The sequence below is a fragment of the Chinchilla lanigera genome, unplaced genomic scaffold (genome assembly GCF_000276665.1).
Source record: "Chinchilla lanigera isolate Chin_1 unplaced genomic scaffold, ChiLan1.0 scaffold00087, whole genome shotgun sequence".
NCBI lineage: Eukaryota > Metazoa > Chordata > Mammalia > Rodentia > Chinchillidae > Chinchilla > Chinchilla lanigera.
Window position 1 is genome coordinate 5,881,222 of NW_004955488.1, and position 20,907 is coordinate 5,902,128.

The 20,907-nt window shown below is 44.4% G+C and overlaps 1 protein-coding gene across 1 annotated transcript in view; it reads right to left on the reverse strand.

Moving 5' to 3' along the window:
* B3gat2 (beta-1,3-glucuronyltransferase 2) overlaps positions 1-20,907 on the reverse strand; it is a 60,420-nt gene that overhangs the window by 15,074 nt on the left and 24,439 nt on the right. The window contains exon 2 of the mRNA XM_005404478.2: positions 14,634-14,778. Within this exon, the coding sequence (XP_005404535.1) occupies positions 14,634-14,778 (145 nt within the window). The remainder of the gene's footprint in view (positions 1-14,633; positions 14,779-20,907) is intronic.

The following is a 20,907-nucleotide window of genomic DNA, read 5'->3' on the forward strand; positions in this document are numbered from 1 at the left end:
TGATCTCTAGTTGCATCCATTTACTTATAAAAGCCTCAAGTTTATCTTTTTTTATAGCTGAGTGTGTTTCCAAATTGTTTTGGCTATTCTCCGTCTCTTGCTTTTCCATATGAATTTTTGGATCACCCTGTCAATTTGCACAAAAAGTATAGACAGAATTTCAAGACTGCATGAAAGCCGTAGATTTAAAAAATACTGCCAGCTTTATGTGAGCAAGCAGGACAACGCCGACACATGCCCCACCACCACCACGTGAGCAAGCAAAGCAGGCCCTCATAGGCAAGAGCCCCCGCCACAAATGTGAGCAACCAGGCCTGTGCTGAAATGCAGTCCCTACCCACTCTTCACATGGGGCAAGACCGTGAACTAGCTCCAAGTCAGCTCTACATTTTGATTCCCCTTGACATAACACAGTAAAGCAATGAATCACTTATCATTTTTTTTGGAATTCTGTATCATTTCTATTGTTTTTGTTTTGTTTTGTTTTTGTCTTTGTTTCTGTTACTTTTTGTTCTTTTCTCTTTAAAATAAAATAAAACCCTCCCAACTCCCCTAAAACTGATCCATGTGGCTTCGAAGGGTAGGAAACCAAAAGCCACACAAATTTAAAATGATATCAGGGAAATACCAAAACGTATCAATAAGGCATTTGATAAGCTCGCAGAAGATCTAACTAACATAATACTGGGCCTAATAAACAATCACCATGTCTACAGAAGACACTAATAAAAAGCAGAACAAAGTGATGCAAAATATGCATGACCAGCACAGAAAAGAAATAGAGGCCATAAAAAGGCTCCAAATACAAATTCAGGAGATTAAAATTCTATCAAAAACATGGGCAGCAAAACTGTGAGGACAGAGAGTTAGAAGACAGGGCTGTTGTCAGTGACCAATTAGTGAAATACCGTAAAAACAGGAGAACACGACAAGTAGGTCCAAAAGCTGATGAAGATGCAAAGAAGAGTAACAGATTAATTGTGTTTTGTTTTGTTTTTGTACCAGAAATTGAACTCAGAACCTTGTGCTTGCCAGGCAGGCAACTGTGCCAGTGAGCTACATTCCCAGCCCGTAACAGATTAACTGGAGTTAGCAAAAAATCAGAATACAATACAAATAGCATAAACAGCCAGTTTTCTGCAAGAGTAAAAAACTTTGCAAATAGAAGAATTTAACAGAGAAGTGAAGCATATAGAACCTCAAATAGCCACATTCAGAAGAGAATCTCTCCACAACACAGCACAGTCAAAATCCCAGAAGTTCAACCCAAGAAGAGAATCTTCAGAGCAGTCAGAGAAAAGCAAAAAGAACTTATAGAGGTAAACCCATCAGACTAGAGCAGACTCCTTAACAGAAACCTTAAAAGCCAATACAGCTCTGAGTGAAGTGTTTCAAGGCCTAAGAAGAAAACACTTTCCAACTCAGGCTGATATATCCTGTAAAACTATCTTTCAAAATTAATAGAGAAATAAGGACATCGCATGACAAAGCACAACTCAAAGAGATTCATGAATATCAAAGCAACGCTCCAAAAAATACAGATATCCTAGACAGAGAAAATGAAGCTAACAATGCCGAAGGTCTAACAATGAATATATCAAGTGAGCACTTAAGCAGAAGAGAAAGATCAAAAGTCAGCAACAGGAAAATAAGGCCCTGAAAGAAATAAGTTGATACCTATCAGTAGTAACTCTCAATATGAACGGTCTCAATTCCCTAATCAAAAGACACAAATTGGCAAAATGGATCAAGAAAAAAAAAATCCAAAGGCATGCTATATACACAAAACACATTTAACCAAAAATTTAAAAAAAACCTGTTAGACTAAAAATCAGTGGGTGAAAAACAGTATTTCATGCAAAGAACACCTAAAAAAAAGCAAGAATAGCTATCCGATATTCAGACAAAGTGGACCTCAAGCCAAATCTGATCAAAAGATGGGCACTACATATGGGGTAATGGAACAATTCAACCAGGAAGGATAACTTTTTTTTTTTTTAAGACAGGGGTCTCTGTGTAGTTCAGAATGGCCTTGAACACACCATGCAGCCCAGGCTGGCTTCAAACTCGTGATCTTTCTGCCTCAGCCTCCTGAGTGCTGGGATTCCAAGTGTGTGCCACCACACCTGGCCAGGATGATTATTAACTTGCATGCACAAAGCAAGAGCACACTCAACTGCATAAAACAAGTACTAATGGCTATCAGAGGATAAACATAAACATAATTATAATGAGGAAAAGATGAACTAGACAAAAAAAGAGAAATATTACAGTTGAATAATACTGTTCAACAAATGAACTTAATAGATATTTACAGTGTTCTACCTATTAAGAGAATACACATGCTTTTCAACAGCATATGGAACTTTCTCCAAAATAAACCACATACTAGCCAATAAAGCAAGCTGAAGTATACGTAGAAGAAATGAAATTAAACCATGCGTACTGTCAGATTACAGTGCAATGAAACTAGAAATCAATGACAAAAGAAAACACAGAAATTATAGAAATATACAGAAACTAAACAATAGACTCTTAAATAAACAATGGTTACTGAAGAAATCAAGGAAGAATTAAGCCAGCCTTTAGAACTGAATGATAGTATACATAACAAGGTAATGATAAATACAGCATAGCAGCACTTATAGGACACAATGAAAGCAGTTCTAAGGGGGAAATTTAGAGCTGTGAATACCCAAATCACAAAAACAGAGTGAGCACAATAAACAACCTCATGATGCACTTCAAGGTCCTAGGGAAAGAACAATCCAAAACCAAAGCTAATACAAGGAAGGAAATTACAAAGACCAGAGCAGAAATCAATGAAATTGAGACCAAAAAATAACACAAAAGATTAATGAACCGAAGAGTTAGTTCTTAAAAAAAAAATAAAATGGACAATCTCAGCCAATCTAAACAAAAAAATCAACGAAAAGATCCAAATCAATGGAGTCAGAAGTGAAAAAGGCAAAGTCACAGTGAACAATGCCTGCATTAAAAGATTATTAACAAATACTTTGCAAACCTGTATGTCAATAAATTGGAGAATTCAGAAAAAATGGGTAGATTCCTAGATATATATTAATTACCAAAACTGAACCAAGAAGATTTAAAATCCTTGGATAATCCAATAGCAGGCAGTGACATTTAAGTAATGAATAAAAGGACAAATGACTAAGAAAAGCCCAGGTCCAGGAGGTTCACTACTGAATTCTACAAAAATTTCAGGAAATATGTAACACCAATATGTCTCAAGATCTTTAATGAAACTTAGTTGGAAGGAATTCTCCCAAATTCATTCCTGGAAGCTAGCACTACCCTGCTTCCAAAACTAGACAAGAGTCCAACCAATGAAGAGAACCATACACCAATCTCTTTAATGAATATAGATGCAAAATCTTTGAGAAGATACCGGCAAAGAGAATGCAATGAATCACCAAAAATATACATCATGACCAAGCAGGCTTCATCCTGGGATGAAAGAACAGCTCAACATAAAAAAAAAAAAAAATCCACAATGTAATACATGATAAGAGAAGGAAAAAAAATCACATGACCATCTCAATGAACACAGAATAAACCTTTGATAAAAATCAAACATCCATTCATGATAAAAAACACTAAAGAAAACAGGTATAGAAAGTCCTTATCTCAATCTGAAAAAAGCTGATGATGACAAATGTACTACCAATATCACCTTAAAAGCTTTTCCTCTAAAACTAGGAGCAAGGCAAGAATGTCCACTATCACCTCCCCTGTTAAACATAGTACTTGAAACATTAGCAAGAGCAATTAGGCAAGAAAAAAAAGTGGTACCAATAGGAAAGGAAGAAGTCAAATTACCATTATTTGCAGATGACATGGTTCTCTACATAGAACTCCCAAAAAATATTCATCAAAAGACTCTTAGAATAACATTCAGTAATGTAGCAAGATACAAATTCAACACAAATATCAATAGCATCCCTTTACACTAATAATAAACCCACTGAAAAAGAAATTAGGAAAAAAACATTTAAAATAGCACAAAGTAAAATTAAATACTGTGCTTAGGAGTTAACCTAATGAAAAAAAAGTGAAAAACCTCTACAACGAAAACTGCAGTACTCTGAAAAAGGAAATCAAAGAGGATATTAGAAAACGGAAAGATATCCTCTGATCCTAGATAGGCAGAACCAACAGTCAAAGTGGTCATACTTCTAAAACTACAGATTTAACATGATCTCAATGAATATACCAACAGAATTCCTCATAGAACTGGAGAAAGCAATCCAAAATTCATACAGAACCAAAAAAAGAAAAAAAAAAAAACCAAAATAGCAAAAGTAGTACTGAGTAACAAGAGCAAAGAGGGAGGTGGGCTTGAAGTCATATTACAGAACTATAGTGATGAAAGTAGTATGGCACTGGGACAAAGACACAAGCATCAACAGAACAGAACAGAGGATGTCAGAATAACCCCAAACACATTCAACTGTTTGATCTTTTGACAAAGGTGCCAAAAATATATACATGGAGGGACAGTACCCTCTTTAATAAGTGGTGCTGGGAAAATTGGCTGTCTACATGCAGAAGATTTAATCTAGACCCATCTCTTTCACCATGTACTGAACTAAAATCAAAGTGGAACAAAGAAGTAGATGTTATAACAAAAACACTTAACCTGCTGAAACATAAAACAGTAAAACTCTTGAAGTCACAGGTGCAGACAAGGACCTTCCAAACAGAACCTCAGTTGCACAGGAAATAGTACCAAGAATCAGAAAAGGGGATCCCATCAAATTAAATGCTCATGCACAGCAAAAGAAACAGCCAACAGAGTGAAAAGAAAACCCAGGGAGTGGGAAAAATATGTTGCCAGCTGCTCCTCAGGAGACTAATATCTAGAATATATGAAGAACTCAAAATATTAGGCCCCCAAAACAAAGACCCAGTCAAAACATGGGAAAGTAAAATAAGTAGATACTTCACAGAAGAAGTACAAATGGCCAATCAATACATAAAGAAATGCTCAACATCAATGGTCACTAGAGAAATGCAAATTGAGTCAATACTAAGATTCCATCTTACATGAGAGAATGGCCAAAATTCCACTTGACCCAGCCATTTCTCTGCTAGGTATCTTCCCTAAAGAGTTAAAGATGTCATATTATAGTGATCCATGCATATTCATGTATAAAGCAGCACAATTCCCAACAGCTAAATTGTGGAAGTGGCCTATATGTTCATGAACAGGTGAATGGATAAAGAAGATGTGGTATTTATACACAATGGAGTACTACTCTGCCATAAAAATAAGCTTGAGTCATTTGTAGGAAAAGGGATGCACCTTGAGATCATAATGTTAAGTGAGATAAATCAAGACACATGAGCTTAAATATTACATGGTTCCTCTTATATAAGAAACCCAAAAGAAAGAGTAAAATACAAGATATATAATTGAAAGTAGGGAGACAGATCTTTCGCAAATAGGAAGGAGATCCACAGATGGGTAGAGGAGGAAAAGGAGAGAAAGAAAATGAAAAGAAAGAACAAGATGTGTTATGTACAAGTGCCAAGCCCACACAGGGAATGTGAACACCATATTCTAATTTTTTTAAAAAAAAATGACTCTTGGAAGCTTAAGATTACTAAGGTTAGTTCTTTATTTCATTGATATTTTATAGTTGCCAGTGTAACTATATTTTTTAGCATTTTATTATTTCTGACATTTGTGAATAAAATTTTTAAAATTTCATTTTCATATTGTTCTCTGCTAGAGTATGAAAAAACATCTGATATTCACATATTGATCTTGCATCCAGCAACCTTCCTTAACTCATTCATTAGCACTTACAGTTGTATTTTTGTTAGGATTTTTTACGTAAAAGATCCTATCATTGGCACAAGACAGTATTACTTCTTCCTTTACAATTCGGAAGCCTTTTTTCATTTTCCTAGTTTAACTGTCTTCACTAAAGCCTGTATCACAACAGTGAATACAGATGGCCAGAGGAGTCCACCCTTTTCTTGTTCTTCGGGAGAAAGGCTTTAGTCTTCAACAATTAAGAATGTTAGCTGTGAAATTTTCATAGATGCATTTTATCAAAGAGAGGAAGTTCCTTTCCACTCTTAGCTCATTGATCTTCTATCTAAATTTTTTATCATAAAAAAGGATGAATTTTGTCAGATGACTCCTCTACATCTATTGATAATACCATATGGTTTTGGCATTTTGTGGACATAGTATACAGATTGACATTTGCACCTGAATATTAACAACCCAGACATAAATCCCATGCAGTCATGGTGCGTAATGGTTTCATACATGTTGTGAGATACAAGTTACTAGCATGTTCTTTAGGACTGCATCTATGTTCAAAAGGGATACTGATTTGTAGGGTTTTTTCCTTAGTGATACTGTTGATATCAGTGATACTGATCTGACATAATTTTATTTTTTTGGAAATGTTTGTGATGGATTAGGGATAATTTTTTTCTTTCATAGAATTCACCTGAACCAAAATTTCTCTGGGAGAAGTTTTATTCATTACTGATTCAGTCCCTTTGTTATAGACCTATTCAGATTTTCTTTTTTCAGCTTTAATAAACTTTTCATGAATATGTTTTCATCTTAAGGTTATCTAATTTGAGATAAAATTTTTAATCACATTTTTCTTACACCTTTTTCTTAATGTCTTCTATTTTTAGAAGTTTCTGTAAGGTTAGTAGTAGCTGTTAGTAGTAGTACTAGTTCAGCTTTCACTCCTGATTTTAGTAATCTGAGAATTTTTTTCTGGACAGTCTAAATAAAAATTTGTCAATTTTATGTTTTTAAAGGACAAATATTTGGTTTGATTTTTCCCTATTGCTTTTGTATTTTGCACAGTACTTTTTTTGGTAATCTAATCATTCATTCCATTTCTATTGCTTACTTTGGATTTAGTGTGTCCCTGTTTTTCTAGTTTCTTGTGGTACATAGGTACTGGTTTGAGGTCTTTGTAATGCAGACATTTGGTGGAGACTGAAGCTATGATTTTACCTCTAAGCACTGCTTCAGCTGCACCCCATAGGTTTTACTATGTTGCATTTTTATTTTCACTCACCTCAAAGTATTTTCCCATTACCCTGTGATTTTTTTTCTTTGATCAGTCTATTACTTAGAAGTGTGTTGTTTAGTATCTGTAGATCTGTGAATTTCACATACTTCTCTGTGGTACTGATTTCTAACTTCATACCATACCTTAGTCCATTTTCTATTGCTATAACATAATGCCAGAGACTGGGTGAGTTATAAAGAACTGAAGTTTACTTAGGCTCATGGTTCTGCATGCTGAGAAGCCTAAGGACACAGATGTGGCATCTGGAGAGTGTCATCACATGGCAGAAGGTAAAAGAGCAAACAGGCACATGTGGAAGACACACAGGGACAGCCCTGCTGTGGAACAACCCATGATGGTAATAACTCTCTCAGTCCTGGTAAAGTGAGAGCACACGCATCGCTTCCTCCACAGAGAAGCATGTGAGTGCGCATGTCACACAAACTCCAGCTCACCACTTCCTATTAAGGAGACAGCACTGTAGCTTCCCACATTTACTTCTAGTTATAATTTAAAGTCAGTTTCTTCTGGTAAGAAGAAGAATGAAAAAAACCTGTGTCTGCTCCAAAATAGGTTTATTAATCTGCTCCAAAATACTGACTCAAATTTTATGACTACTTCAGGGTGAAACTCTTTTAAAATTACTGTCTAGTTTTTTAAACTCCTCAGAAGCCATTTAGCAGCTGATTTGGTAGCACATGCCTGTAATCCCAGCACTCGGGAGGCTGAGGCAGGAGGACTGTTGTTCGAGACCAGCCTGAACTACAAAGTGAGCTCAAGGCCAGCCTGAACTGCATAGCGAGATCCTGTCTCAAAAAGACAAACAAAAAAAAAAAAAAAAAAAAAAAAAAAAAGGCATTTAGCAGCTATTGTTCTTTGTGGAAAGAAACTAATTTACTCTTTAATCAATAACAATGCATTTTTGTTTTGTTTTGTTTTTTGGTACTTGGAATCGAACTCAGGACCCTGCGCTTGCTAGGCAGGTGCTTGTGCTGCTGAGCTATATCCCCAGCCAACAATGCATTTAAAAAATCTACTCTGAAAACAATAAAGCATCATTAAAAACACAAACTTGGTGAAAAAGAATGGAAAACTACCCTAACATCCAAACATAAGGGGCCTTAATTAAAAAATAATAAAAGTATCTATGCATGTTTTTCTTGTAGGAATGCCTGACTTTATGGGGGGTTCCCACTGACTTCACAGCCAAAGGGCTCTGTTGGAAATGAACCACGGTGCAAGCTACAAATGGTGGCAACGCCAGGCCTGACACTACCTAAGAACCACAGCACCCCAGGAGCCTGAGGCAGGAGGATCTCAAGTTCAAGCCTAGAAAACTGGAGACCCTATCTAAAAAATAAAAAAAGGGCTTCAGATGTAAATCAGTGTGAAGGCCCTGAGTTTCAGCCCCAGTACTGTAAAAAACAAAATTTGTTTCATGCTTTGTTTCACTTTTGACATTTTCAAAATTTAGTTTTGAAACTAGTAACATAAAGCGTAAGAAGTGTACATTTTGATGGGGACCTCTGGTGGTTTTCTACTTCACATTCGCCATGGTATTATTAAATGGGACACGGTAAGCTGCTCGAATCCAGTCCAGAAAATACAGCAGGAACGGGGGCTAAGGGACTTGTTTCCTATCCCGCAGCCCCTGTGAATACCAGGGAAACAATCACAGCAGTGACTCTTCAAACAGTCACTAAGGAAGCTGTCACCACTTATCAGCACCTCCTACCTTTCTTTGGGAGCTAGGTGGGTGTTGATTTAAAATTTAAGAAGCAGCCAGGTGTGGTGGTGCACACCTATAATCCCAACACTTGGGAGGCTGAGGCAGGAGGACTGCCACAGGTTCAAGGCCAGCCTGGGCTACATAATGAGTTCAAAACCAGCCTCAACTACATAGTGAGACCTTGTCTCAAAAACAAACAAAAAACAAAAACAAAAACAAAACGTTAAGAAGCTTCCTAAAGAACTACAAAACAGTGTTAGGAGGGAGGATGAATGAAGGCTTTTAACCCAGGGCACCTGGTTCAAATCTCCACTCTGCCACTTAGTATTAAAGCGACTTGGTGAAGTACTTCCACTGTGCTGTGCCTCAGTTTCCTCAAACGTAAAACAGAGATGCTTACAGCAAATCTTAAATGACTGAATGCTCACAGAGCACACAGAACACGACCTGCACAGCTAGTCAGCAGTCAGTGTTAAGTATAACTGTCAGAAGAAGAGCTGTCTCACTCACCACCTTCTAAGTAACATTTTGTATTATTCTTCTAAATGACATCATCTTTCATGCTGCCTGGGGCATTATCACTTACTCATTCCAAACAGCTTTACAAGTACAGCATTGGTCTTCAGCACTGGAGATGCCTACTGAACGCTTCAGGGTCCCTGCCCTCTGGTAACTCCTCCTCCACCCAGAAAAACGGGTATGGCCATGGCTACGTCACTAATGCTACAACACGGGCAAGTGCGAGGCTTTTCGGAGCACAGAAGCTGGAGAAGCAAGTGCTGCTAAGGGTGGGAGAGGGTCTGATGGTTTTGGAGACAGAGTCAATTTGAGAGGGACTTTGAAGCGCTTGGGAGAGGGAAGTGGACAGAGTTTTGAGGTGACTGAAGTGTGATCAGAACATACGGTGAATGTTTACGTTTTTAAAGTCCACTACAGTAAAAGTCACACTGCCGCTGATTCCCCTCAGAGTCCCGTCACTCCCAACACTTAGCCCACTGTTCTCGCCACTTTCTGAAGCAGTTCTGGAATCCTCTTCCATGGGTGTCTTCAGTTGCACTGTCCCAGCTTTCTCAGTGTCCTGGATTGATTCAAAACGTTCATCTTGGGCTGGGGATTTAGCTCAGCGGCAAAGCGCCTGCCTGGCAAGTGCAAGGTCGTGAGTTCGGTTCCCGGTACCGGAGAAAAACCAAAACCAAACCAAACCAAACAAAACAAAATGTTCATCTTTCATGGTCATTTTGAGTCTGAGGAAGAGCCAGAAGTGGCACAGTGCGGATCTGGTGAGCAAAGTGAGTCAGGACAGAGTGTCATGTTTGTATGAGCCGGCGTTTCTGTTGGACAGAAAGTACTCAGTAGCAGCAGCAGCATTCACTTTTTTTTTTTTTTTGGTTTTTGTCCGGGGAACTGAAATCGCTAAGTGCGCGCAGGGACTTCACATGCAAAGAGCAGGAGGAATATTCACACGTGCCTCACTCCGCCGTCAGCCCGCCGGGAAGGCAGGCAGCATGATGCCTAATCTACATGTAAGAAACCAGGACTGCGCCGGACATTCAGGCTGAATGCTTTAGGTCCACATAGGGTCTGGGAGTCAGCAGCCTCTCTGGATGCAGCTCTCCCCACATCTCCTGCACCCCTCCCGCGCTCCTCGGAGCCCCCTATCTCACCTAACCATGCCAAGTGCCTGCAGCTGCACTGCAGGAAGTGGCCTGGCTGATGACAGGCGCCACTGCCCCAAGCCTGTCCCTCCTTTGTCATGGGCTGTCAGCCAGGATGCCACCCCCAGCAGCCTCAGTTCTCTCCTGGAAACCCACACAAAATTCTAGGGACAGTCACACAGCAGGGACACACAAAGCCCCAAGTTGGTCCCCAGGCATAACTTACGCTACAGGATACCAGACAGCACATCAAGCTCTCACAGCTGCTGCTTCTCTTACAAAACTTCCATGCACGAGACACAGGACGCCTGAGTTACAGATGGCCCCAAAGAAAAAGAAAGCTGCTCCCTGCATCTGCGTGCAGTCATTCATACTCGTGGAGTAGAGAAAATTTCATTAGTTTTTTTTTTTTTTTGGTCTTTTTGAGACAGGGTCTCGCTATGCAGTTCAGGCTGGCGTTGAGATCATTTTGCAGCCCAGGCTGGCCTCGAACTCGCAATGATCCTCCTGCCTCAGCCTCCCAAGTGCTGGGATTATAGGCATGTGCCAGCACACCCAGGTAAAAATTTCATTAGTTTTGATCCTGCTTATTACACTTTGATGGCAAATCTGACCCAGGACTTCAGTTCATCACATTACTACTCCCACTTCTCCTAGGACTACTACTAATTATTTTGCAGTACCAGGGACGGAACCCAGGGCCTCTGCACTGAGCTACTTCCCCAGCCCTACTCAGTTTTTAATTCGGAGACAAGGTCTCACTAAACTACCTCACCTCACGGGGGTCTAGGGCTCCTGAGTGCTGGGATTTCAAGTGTGCGCCCCACTCCTGGCTTGTTTATCGTAGCATTTCTATCAAGAAAGGGTTTGCTGTGCAAATGGAGCCAGACAGAATTCCTTGTTGACAAATATCAAGACAAAGGAGCCCTGCAGCGCTGGGGCTGCCCTGCTCCCACAGCAGCAGCCCTCGAGGGTCTTTTGCACGGTGGGGAAGGCGCCTCCGTGGTGGCCATGGAGATGCGACACTACCAGGTGCCTACAGCTTGTGCTGGGGGGGCTGTCTCCATCTGGGGTGATGGCGACAGCGTCTGTGGAGGTGGCCCGAACCCTGAGAGCTGACGGACACGCGGGGTGAACTGAGGGCAGCATCCCAGGAGCCAGCACCTGCCAGGATGTGGGGTGAAGGTCAGGATACGCTGGAGGCACTGAAGGAGAGGGCGCCCCCAAAGGGCCATCAAAGGGGATCACTGTGGTCAGGCAGAGGGCAGGGCAGGGCCGGGGCGGTGGAAAGGGTTTGCAGCTGACCATGAGGAGGAGGAGGAAGTGTCTTCCTGAGAGCTCGACTGCCCAAGGATCTGTGATCAGGTGATGGGAACCATCCGGGCGCCTTCAGCTTTCCTGGACTCCTGCTTCTGCTCTCAGGCAGGACGGGGCGGCAGCACGCAGGGGAGCTCACAGGACGCCTGGCAGATTCACCCTCCAAATGCCACCCTAACCCCTTAGAACGGCACAGCACCAACCCGTCCTGAGCCTGGAAACGTCGGCCAGGCAATGGGATCTTTCTCCCTTTCATCCTCGAACTTCTGTTTTACACAATTAGTATTCTGGTTAATAGACTGCTAGAATTGCCCAAGATTACTGTATTTTCTGCCCATGAATCACAACTCAAAGGATAACACAAATTACACCAATTAGAACTAAACCAAACTTAAATGTAGCACATCAGTCATGACCACGTCCTACCACAGAAAAGGTGTGAAAAGGACCTAAATGTCTGCTGACTTCTCAGCAGACTCTGAAATGCCTTGCTAAAATGCTACATCCCTGACGGCTGTGGTATTTCAGGCCTCCTCCCTCCTCCTACCTCTGAGTTCCCCACCCAGCCGCCTGGACCCTCCTGCCTCAGCCTGCCCTCTCTCCTCCGTCTACTCCCACCTGCCCAGGTGCACTCTCAATTGCCCACATGTAACTCTGCAAACGGATTTCTGATCCTTTCAGTCATGAACTTGAGAAGTTCAAAGACTCCAGCACCTGCAGAGATGAAGAGAGACCTCCTCCCGCAGTGTGTCCTCGCGGTCCGATCCCAGCTTGCCTTTCCCGCTGTCCCTGACTCACCCTCACCCAATGCGCAAGGTACCCTTGAAGATGACCTCTTCCACGGCGCCCTTTCCTGAGCCTGCCCCTGCGAGGTGCTGCCTTCTCCTTGACGGGAAACCCCACACATTGCATCTGTGCTTCCTTTTCTATCTCATGGCACTCTGTGACGACACAAACCCACCAGTGAGTGGAGGGACGTGAGTCCCTGGGGGGCGTGGGCAGGTGTGCGCTCCAAGGTGCGACGCCTGCGGGTGTCCCTCCGCCCTCCGCGCACGAGCGACAGTGCACCCTCGGCCCCTGGTCTCCGCCTCATCCCACCTTGCTCCTCGATGAGGTGGGTCTGCCCTGTAGGATTTAGCAATAAAAAAGCATCAGATGTTTTGCCACAGTCGGTCCTGACACGTAAAACCCACTGGTCTTTCTTAAACTTTAGAAATACAACACTGGATGCGAACGCTGGGGGAACCAATGCGAACGGTCAGCAGGTTTCCTGGATACTTGACCATCTAAGTCCTGGTATTTGAATCCAGGAAACTCTCCAAGGTCCCTTGACAAGGAATGGGCAAAGCCCGCTGTGTGTGCAGACCCGGCGGGGCGGGGGTCTGTGAAACCAGGCTCAGGGCAAGTGCAGGAGCAGAGGTCTGTCAGCTGGCCACCTCAGCAGGCACGAACAAGTCTGCCTTGCAAGCCAGAGTCTGAGGCTTTTCTTCAAACTTCCCCAGGTGGGAAGCGGGGAGAAAAAGGAATACATTGCAGGACTTGAGGACCATCTCATAGCTCTGTTTCAGGAAGACACTTCTGGGCAACTGAAAGGATTTTCCCTAACGTTCTCTGAAGTTTCTGCTTGACAGTACGTTACAGCCCAGCGAGAGGCTCGGTTTTCAAAAGATACACCACAGTCAGCCTCATTTTCACAGCCATGGACCCCGCCTGGGCTGGCCTGGCCCCGCCCGGAGTCCCCAGTCCTTCCAAGCACAGCTCACCCGCCTCTCCAGCCACCCCGACGCGCACCCTTCCGCTGAGAGGCCAGCTCAGCTCTGGGGCTGCAAGAACTGAAAATCAGGGGTGGAGAGAGGGATGCAGACGGGGACCAGGAGGGGCAAGCGATCCAGATCACCTAGGGGTCAAAGACCACAGCGCGGAGTCACACAAAGTAGGTATCCGGAAATGTCAAAGGTGGAGTAAAAACATCCGCGTGTTTGTCCTCTCACCATGTGAGGTGACAGACCCACCGCACAGCCACCTTGAGGGTTCTGCCCAACACACTCCTGCAATTCTTCACCCTCTGGCTTCCTCAGAGGTACACAACCCTCAGCATGCGAGCAGTGAGCGCAGCGCAGCACAGAGCAGCCTTCATCCCGGCAGAGCTCTGAAGAGCCGTCCGCTGCGGCTGGGAAGCACGCACGAAGGATGGGGCCAGCAGGGGCCGGCGGACAGATAGCTGGTGACTGATGAGATCAACTGGGAAGCCTTTCCGCCTTCGTCTTCTGTATTACAGATGTCAGTGACTGTTTTTTCTCTCTACGCCCTTTTGCGAAGTCCACCGCAAGTGTCATCGTACGCAGCCCACAGAAAACGAGGCACTTTATGATAAAGTAGCACTGTAAAACTTGGGGTCTGCTACAGCTCTAATGCAATTCACTTGGTTGCTCAGAGAATAAAAACCTTGAGACGGTTATTCTCAAAGTTAATACACACCAGGAAAGCTAGAAATCCGATGTCATATTTTAGCTATTTAATGTACCTGTAAACCACTGTTTGTCACTAAGCATTAAAATGCCTGAATTTAAAATTACTATTACATCTATGAATGAACGTGATATATTTACGTATTAATCAGTCTGCTTGCGACAGCACCTCAGAGTCCCAGCTAACAGATGTCTGGGAGGCAATCACTTGCAAAATCAGTTTCTCAAGAGCCTACCTGGAATGTCTAAGCACAGCATTTCATCTGCGGAATTCGACACGGCCCAGGGCTTTACCTGATGACTCTGAAGCCTCCCCTCTGGTGGGCGGTTACCCCAGGAGCGCAGAGGATGCCCCGGCAGCAGCGATGCCCTGCCATGCCCTCACCTGCCATGTCGATGGCGAAAGGCCGGTCCGCCCTCCAGCCGGTGTACCAGCCGACCACTCTGCCGTTCTCCACCAGGGGACGTTCGTAGCGCCGCCCGCCAACCAGGCCCACCGGCCAGACGGACACCTTGCGCGTGGTTCGCATCTACAAAAGGGGAAAGACACGGGTGCTGAGCTTTCGTAGGGAAAAGGAGGGAGGACAGAGATCCAAAGGGCCGCCAGAGGCAGCAGGCGGGAGGGCTGGCGGCACAGGTTTCAGAGGCTGCTGCCGGCTACAACCTGACCCCTTCCTGTGGGTGTTCAGGCCCTGGGCTCTGCCCTCAGAGTCAGTTTAGCTGGTGGCCGAGGCTGTGGGCTTAGGAGAAATAAAGTAGGTGTCAGTACCTGAACATCTGAAGCTAAGGGTGACTATTAAATGTTTTCCATGCATTTCAAGGTTCTGTCTTTTAAATATTACTTTGCACTTTCTCAAGCGAGGAGGTTTGACTCCTCTTTTTTTTTTTTTTTTTTTTTGGTTTTTCTCCGGTACCAGGAACTGAACTCACGACCTTGCACTTGCCGCTGAGCTAAATCCCCAGCCCCTTGACTCCTCTTCAAGAAACCTCCTGACTCAGTGCAGACACAAACTTCAGGGAAGCCACGGATACATCCTGTGTCTACTTCTCTTCATTGCTACAGATACCAAGACATCTTGGCTGGGATACTGATAATGAGATCCAGACACAGAACAGTCGGCAGGCATCCTTCAGAGGGACGAAGAGACACACACCCCAAAAATACACCTGCCGCTCAAGGGCACCTGGGCCAAGTGGGAATGGAAAAGGCCTCACAGGGCAGTTGGAGATATCACTCTTCTTCGTGTACATTTGCACACAGTGGATACCTAAACATCCTCATTATTATCCTCCAGGTTTGGTTTTGGTGGTCCTGAGGGTCAAACTCAGGGCCTCATGCACGCTATGCCCGAGCTATATCCTTGGCCCTTTCTTGAGAAAGAGTCTTGCTAAATTGCCCAGGCTGGTCTGGAATTTCTGATCCTCCTGCCTCAGCCTCCTGAGAGGCTGGGATATTATCATCCACCATCCTGCCCAGCTCACCAGTTTTTGCTATGGGAAAATGCTCACAGGAAAGCCTGCCCATATCCGGCAACAAATTTAGGCTCAGGTACCTTCCTTCCGCCCACGCAGCAACACGGACAAACAGCAGAAGCCCTGCTGCCCAGGAGATGCACCCAGTGCTCGGCCAGCGGAATTACTATTTCCACACCCATCCTTCACCTTTTCTGTGCTGCAGAACCCAACTGGGTCATGAGCAGGTACAAGGGGTTAAGATAATGATCCTCAACTGATAAAGTTTTTGTGAAAGGAAGAAAAGTGGTATTCTGAGAAAAACACAACCGGAAGCCATGCTATTAAAGAGTGAGCACAAGGAGACCCTCCCGTCAGCCCTGCATCCCTATTTGACTGAATCATATCCCACCTTGTTCCAAAAAAGAGGATTGAAGGGTGTGACACATTCCAGGCAGGAAAGGTCTCACCGCACCGGTCTCCTTCAAATCTGAACTTACTTTTATAGTTTCTGTCATTGTTTCCATGAAAACAGCGCAGATGCCTGAGACTCATTTTTAGAAAGGATCCTTTGTACGGCTGGCCCTGAGCTGGGGTCTGGGAACTCAGCTTTGGAAATATTTCCTACAAGGAAAGGTTTTACCTGCCTGAGGCACTGGGAAGTGAGGCTCACAGCTGCTTTACTTTTTCAAAGGTGAAACTGATGTGGGCAGGGTGCACCTCTGTGGCCAGCTTCCAGAACACACTCTGAGCTCCCTTGGGTTTTAAGTGGATCTCCTGGGCATAAACACTGTGCACCAGGGGCTACTTTCTTCTGCTGGAGGGAAGGCGATCCCCGTGCGGGGGCTGAATACGGTTCCTAAGACCCCGCGCCATGTCTTCATTCCCAGGAGCGATCACATTTGGTGAAAGCAACACCTTAACAACGCTGACCTTCCAAGAAATGGAAGAAATGGTCTTCACTTCCCTCAACTTCGGAGCCTCAGCGACTTTTAGTGACTGCATCCTAGATTGTTTATGCAGGTGGACAAAACCAGAAGTGACACTACAGTGTTCCCCCGAATATAATCCCCTTCCTCTAACTCCGCCTTCAGGATCCTGTACCGACTACAGAGAATGAAAACATTTGAATTTTTTCATCTTCTACATCAAACATACAGAACATGTGAACAAATCTAGAGCAATCAAAAATGTATAGATATGAAAAGAAAAGAATAAAAAAGCGGGGCGTGGTGGCACACGCCTGTAATCCCAGCACTTGGGAGGCTGAGGCCAGAGGATCGTTTTGAGTTTGAGATCAGCCTGGGCTACCAAGTGAGCTCAAGGCCAACCTGAACTGCATGGTGAGACCCTGACTCAAAAAGACCAAAAAAAAAAGTAGAGATATGGACATAGATATATATAGAAATATGTGTGTCTATGATGATATAATCTCTATAACATATCCACATAGAGAGATATATTTCTCCCTATATAAATATATCTTTATATAGCTTCTTATTCACGAAAAGAGTGACTTTTTTATTTATAAAGCACTAAAAACACTGTCATGATTTTGGGGGGGCGGTATTTTTCTAAAGGCTAGGATTTTTCATCTCAAACTCTTTTTGCCCGGAGCACTAAATTTCCAAATTTGTGGGAAATGGGTGAGCAGACGCCTTCTTAAAATTCTGTGTCCTCTTGAGACGGGCAGCAGGCTGTGCCGGTAGGTGTCAAGTAATTCTCACCAAACATTTACGCCCCCTGTAATAATCTGAACGTGGTCCAGTGAGTATGTGCTTGGGCTGGACAAGAGACAGGCTCATCATCAAAGAGGGAACAGACAAAAACAGAAGGAAAAAGAAGACAGTTTTAAAGGAGAAAAAGCAACACTGCCATTGAAGGGAATAACCTACAACTCCGGGATCTCCAGGGAAGGAGCACTGAAAGGCGGCCAGAGAGGGCAGTCAGCCTGGTTTGCGGCGGCCCCTCAGGGAAGGCGGGCTGTGAAAGACACACGGCGTTTCGCCCACAGCATGCAGAACAGCCTTGGGTTCCTGCTAATGAGGGCAATCGAACCGGCGCAACTCGCAACAGGCGCTGCTTGCCCACGCCAAAGGCCTGGGAGCTGCTCAGAGCTAAGGTCTGTTCCCATTTTACTCTTCCAGAGAGTGGGAGGTTAAAAGCGAGGCGATCACCGTATGAACGCAGGTGACAGGCAGGATTCTATCCCTAGGCACGCTAAATTTTTAAGTCTGTCGTTTAAGTAGTTAAAAACTTTGAAGAGATCCAGATGTCTCTGCATGGCTCTGAGGTCCAACGCGCACTGCTTCACACAGAATTAGACACAGCCCCAACACACGTGACCACAATCCTAGACAGAGCGCCAGGAACTTCGGAGGAAACTAGCACAGCTATTTACAGAATGCCTTCACTTCCCCCTGGGATCCAGGCTTGTTCCGGGTCCTTTTCACTCCATGCGTGTGCTTGAAGGATTCCTAGGCAGCCACTACCTCTGCTGAGAGCAAAGGCAACGCTGTAAGGACTGTTACTATTAAAAGTGTAGGTGCCCTCGCATAATGGAAATACTCTCGGCATTTAAATGCTTTCTTACTTTCTTAGTATAAAACAGCACTTAGGTGACAGTCACAACTTCTGGTGCCTGGTCTGAGCTCCGATCTAAAACAAGAATAAACCAAGGGATACTAGGAGGAAGCAATTCACATGTGTGTAAGAGTTACAATATCACAACCAAGTCTGACCAAAGGCACTCTCCGCCTCTGTATTCAATGTCCAAGTCTTGTTCTATGGCTTCCCGCTTCCTGCTGGGGCCTCCCTCTGCATGGACAGGGTTTGCACAGCAGCATTCACCAGTCACACTTCCCAAAGCCCCTCGGACCCAGTGTTAACAGGGACATGCAAGACACAGCTGGTGCAGAGCCACACTCCGCCTGGCTAAATGCCACCAAGACTGTCCCAAGGCTGAGGCCCCTGTTTCTTACACTGTCATCTTCTCTGGGAAAAGGAGGCAGGACGCTCTCACATGCTCCGTGCTGCTGGCCCTTACCAACAACCAGCTCCTGCGTCACTACCAACCTTTCTTCCTGCAGCTCTAGGCTGACCCTTTGGTCCCTTCAGGACATCGCTTGTGGGTGACCACCAGAATGCTCTCAGAGCAAAGCAAAACGCGTCGAACAAATGCCTTTAGCTTCCTGGAAGACGTGCCACTAGTTGAAAGCTTGTTTTATTCTTTCCAAAGGGAAAAGAATAAAATAAATAAATAAATAAAATAATTCTTGATGTTCTGAAATTTAAAATGCCCTAGGCAATCCCAAAGAACAGGGTTACAACACAGCATGGTGCTCTGCATCCTGTTATTAATGGACTGAAATACTGGTGATTGAACCCAGGGCTTTGCACATGCCGGGCATGTGCTCCACACTGAGCTACACCCCCAGCAGCCCTTTTCATCTTCTGAGAAGCTGTCAGATGCCCAGGCCGGCCTCCAATCTACAATCTTCTCTCCTCAGCCTCCGGAGCAGTTGGGACTACAGGCTTGCACCATCACACTTAGCAATGACACTCTAGTACAAATGAGTAACACAATCTTCGCCTAACACTGCCCTCCGATAAAAGGAACAGGATCTACTTGGAGATGTGGGGAATTTTAGGACTGGGGCAGAAAAGATACAACACGATCCTGGAGTACCTTGCAGAGTCAGGAAGTAAAGAAGAGTTCATAGCAGAAGACAAACAGAAACAAATTCCACAGCAACAAGGACATTTGGTAAACGGCACACAGGAATCGATCGAAAGAGCTCTCACTTGGCAAAGCGGGAACAATCTGGACAACAAAACAGACCTGGATTACAATTCGCAGTGCAAAACAACTGTCCATGCATCCACACTGATGTAAATAAAGGACTGAATAAATGAAAGGCAAATCTCTCATGCAGAAAAATGCCCAATACTTTATATCCATACTCTTCCCTGAAGACGTGGGGCATCACTCCCCTCTCCTTAGGTACTGCTGCACCGAAGGTTTGCTTTCCAGGGTACAAGGTGGAACAGAAAGGGGAAGGGCGCGGCCTTACGCTGAGTCCTCGCTCCACGGGACGGCTGAGGCTGCCACACAGGGGCAAATCATGTTGACAGTGCGTACCCTCGATGCTATGTGGCAAGAGTGACGCTACTCTACGGTGTCCTCTAAAACTCTTCTATTATGAAAGGAACCCAGGATTCCTACAGAATGCCTCATTCCGAGACCAGGATGGGAAATATATAGAAAATGAGCTTGGGGCAGCGCGTAATGCCGGACAGTGAGAACGTATTCAAAACAGAAACCTTAAACAAACCCATAGGGATTGCAATTGCTCTGAACTGCCCAAAGTGCACCAACTGGCCAATAAACTCGTTGACAGCACGTACCCTGGACATGCTATTATGGAAAGGAACTCTGCCGATGGCCTTCTTCCCAAAACGTGTAGGCACAGGCTAGCAATGAAGAAAACATCCAATTTCAGTAGAAAGGCATCCTACCAAGTACCTTAGGCCAGTACTTCTCAAAGCTGTTACGACCAGCAACAACAAAATCTAAGACCCTATTATAGCCAAGAGGCACCTAATGAAACACGACAACTGTTGCAGTCTGGTATGAAATGTTCCCCCAAAGTCTCATGTGTTTAGAGGTGAGGCTTTCTGAGGTGACAGGGTCATGGGGACGCTAAAAATAAAAACCCTGCTCAGGCCAAACCGACCTTTCCTGCAGGGCAGATGTGACTGCACGCTGCAGCCTGCAAACCCATCTGGGAAGTAAGTTAGAACTCTGAACATCAAGAACGTCCTCACGTGCTCTTAGTGCGGTGTGGGTGGAGGTCACGGGCCGCCGGGGCTGACCCGGACGGTGTATTCTGGTCCCTGACTCCTCCCTTCGGTCTCTCTGCCTCCTGGCTGCTGGGGTTGGGCCGCTTTCCTCTGCCTGGCCTTCGACCACACCATTTCTGCCTTGAAGCTAAGTGACCACACGTGGACTGAACCTTCCGAACTGTGACCCGAAACAAACTTCTCCTTTTAGATGCGGTGTCAGGTATTTTCTCCCAGCAACACGAAGTCACTAAAACGACAACTGAATGCAATGCGGAATCCTGGACTGGATCCTGGACTAGAACAGGGCACTGGGACATCTGAATGATAGGCAGACTTTAGTTAATATTGGTTCATGACATGTA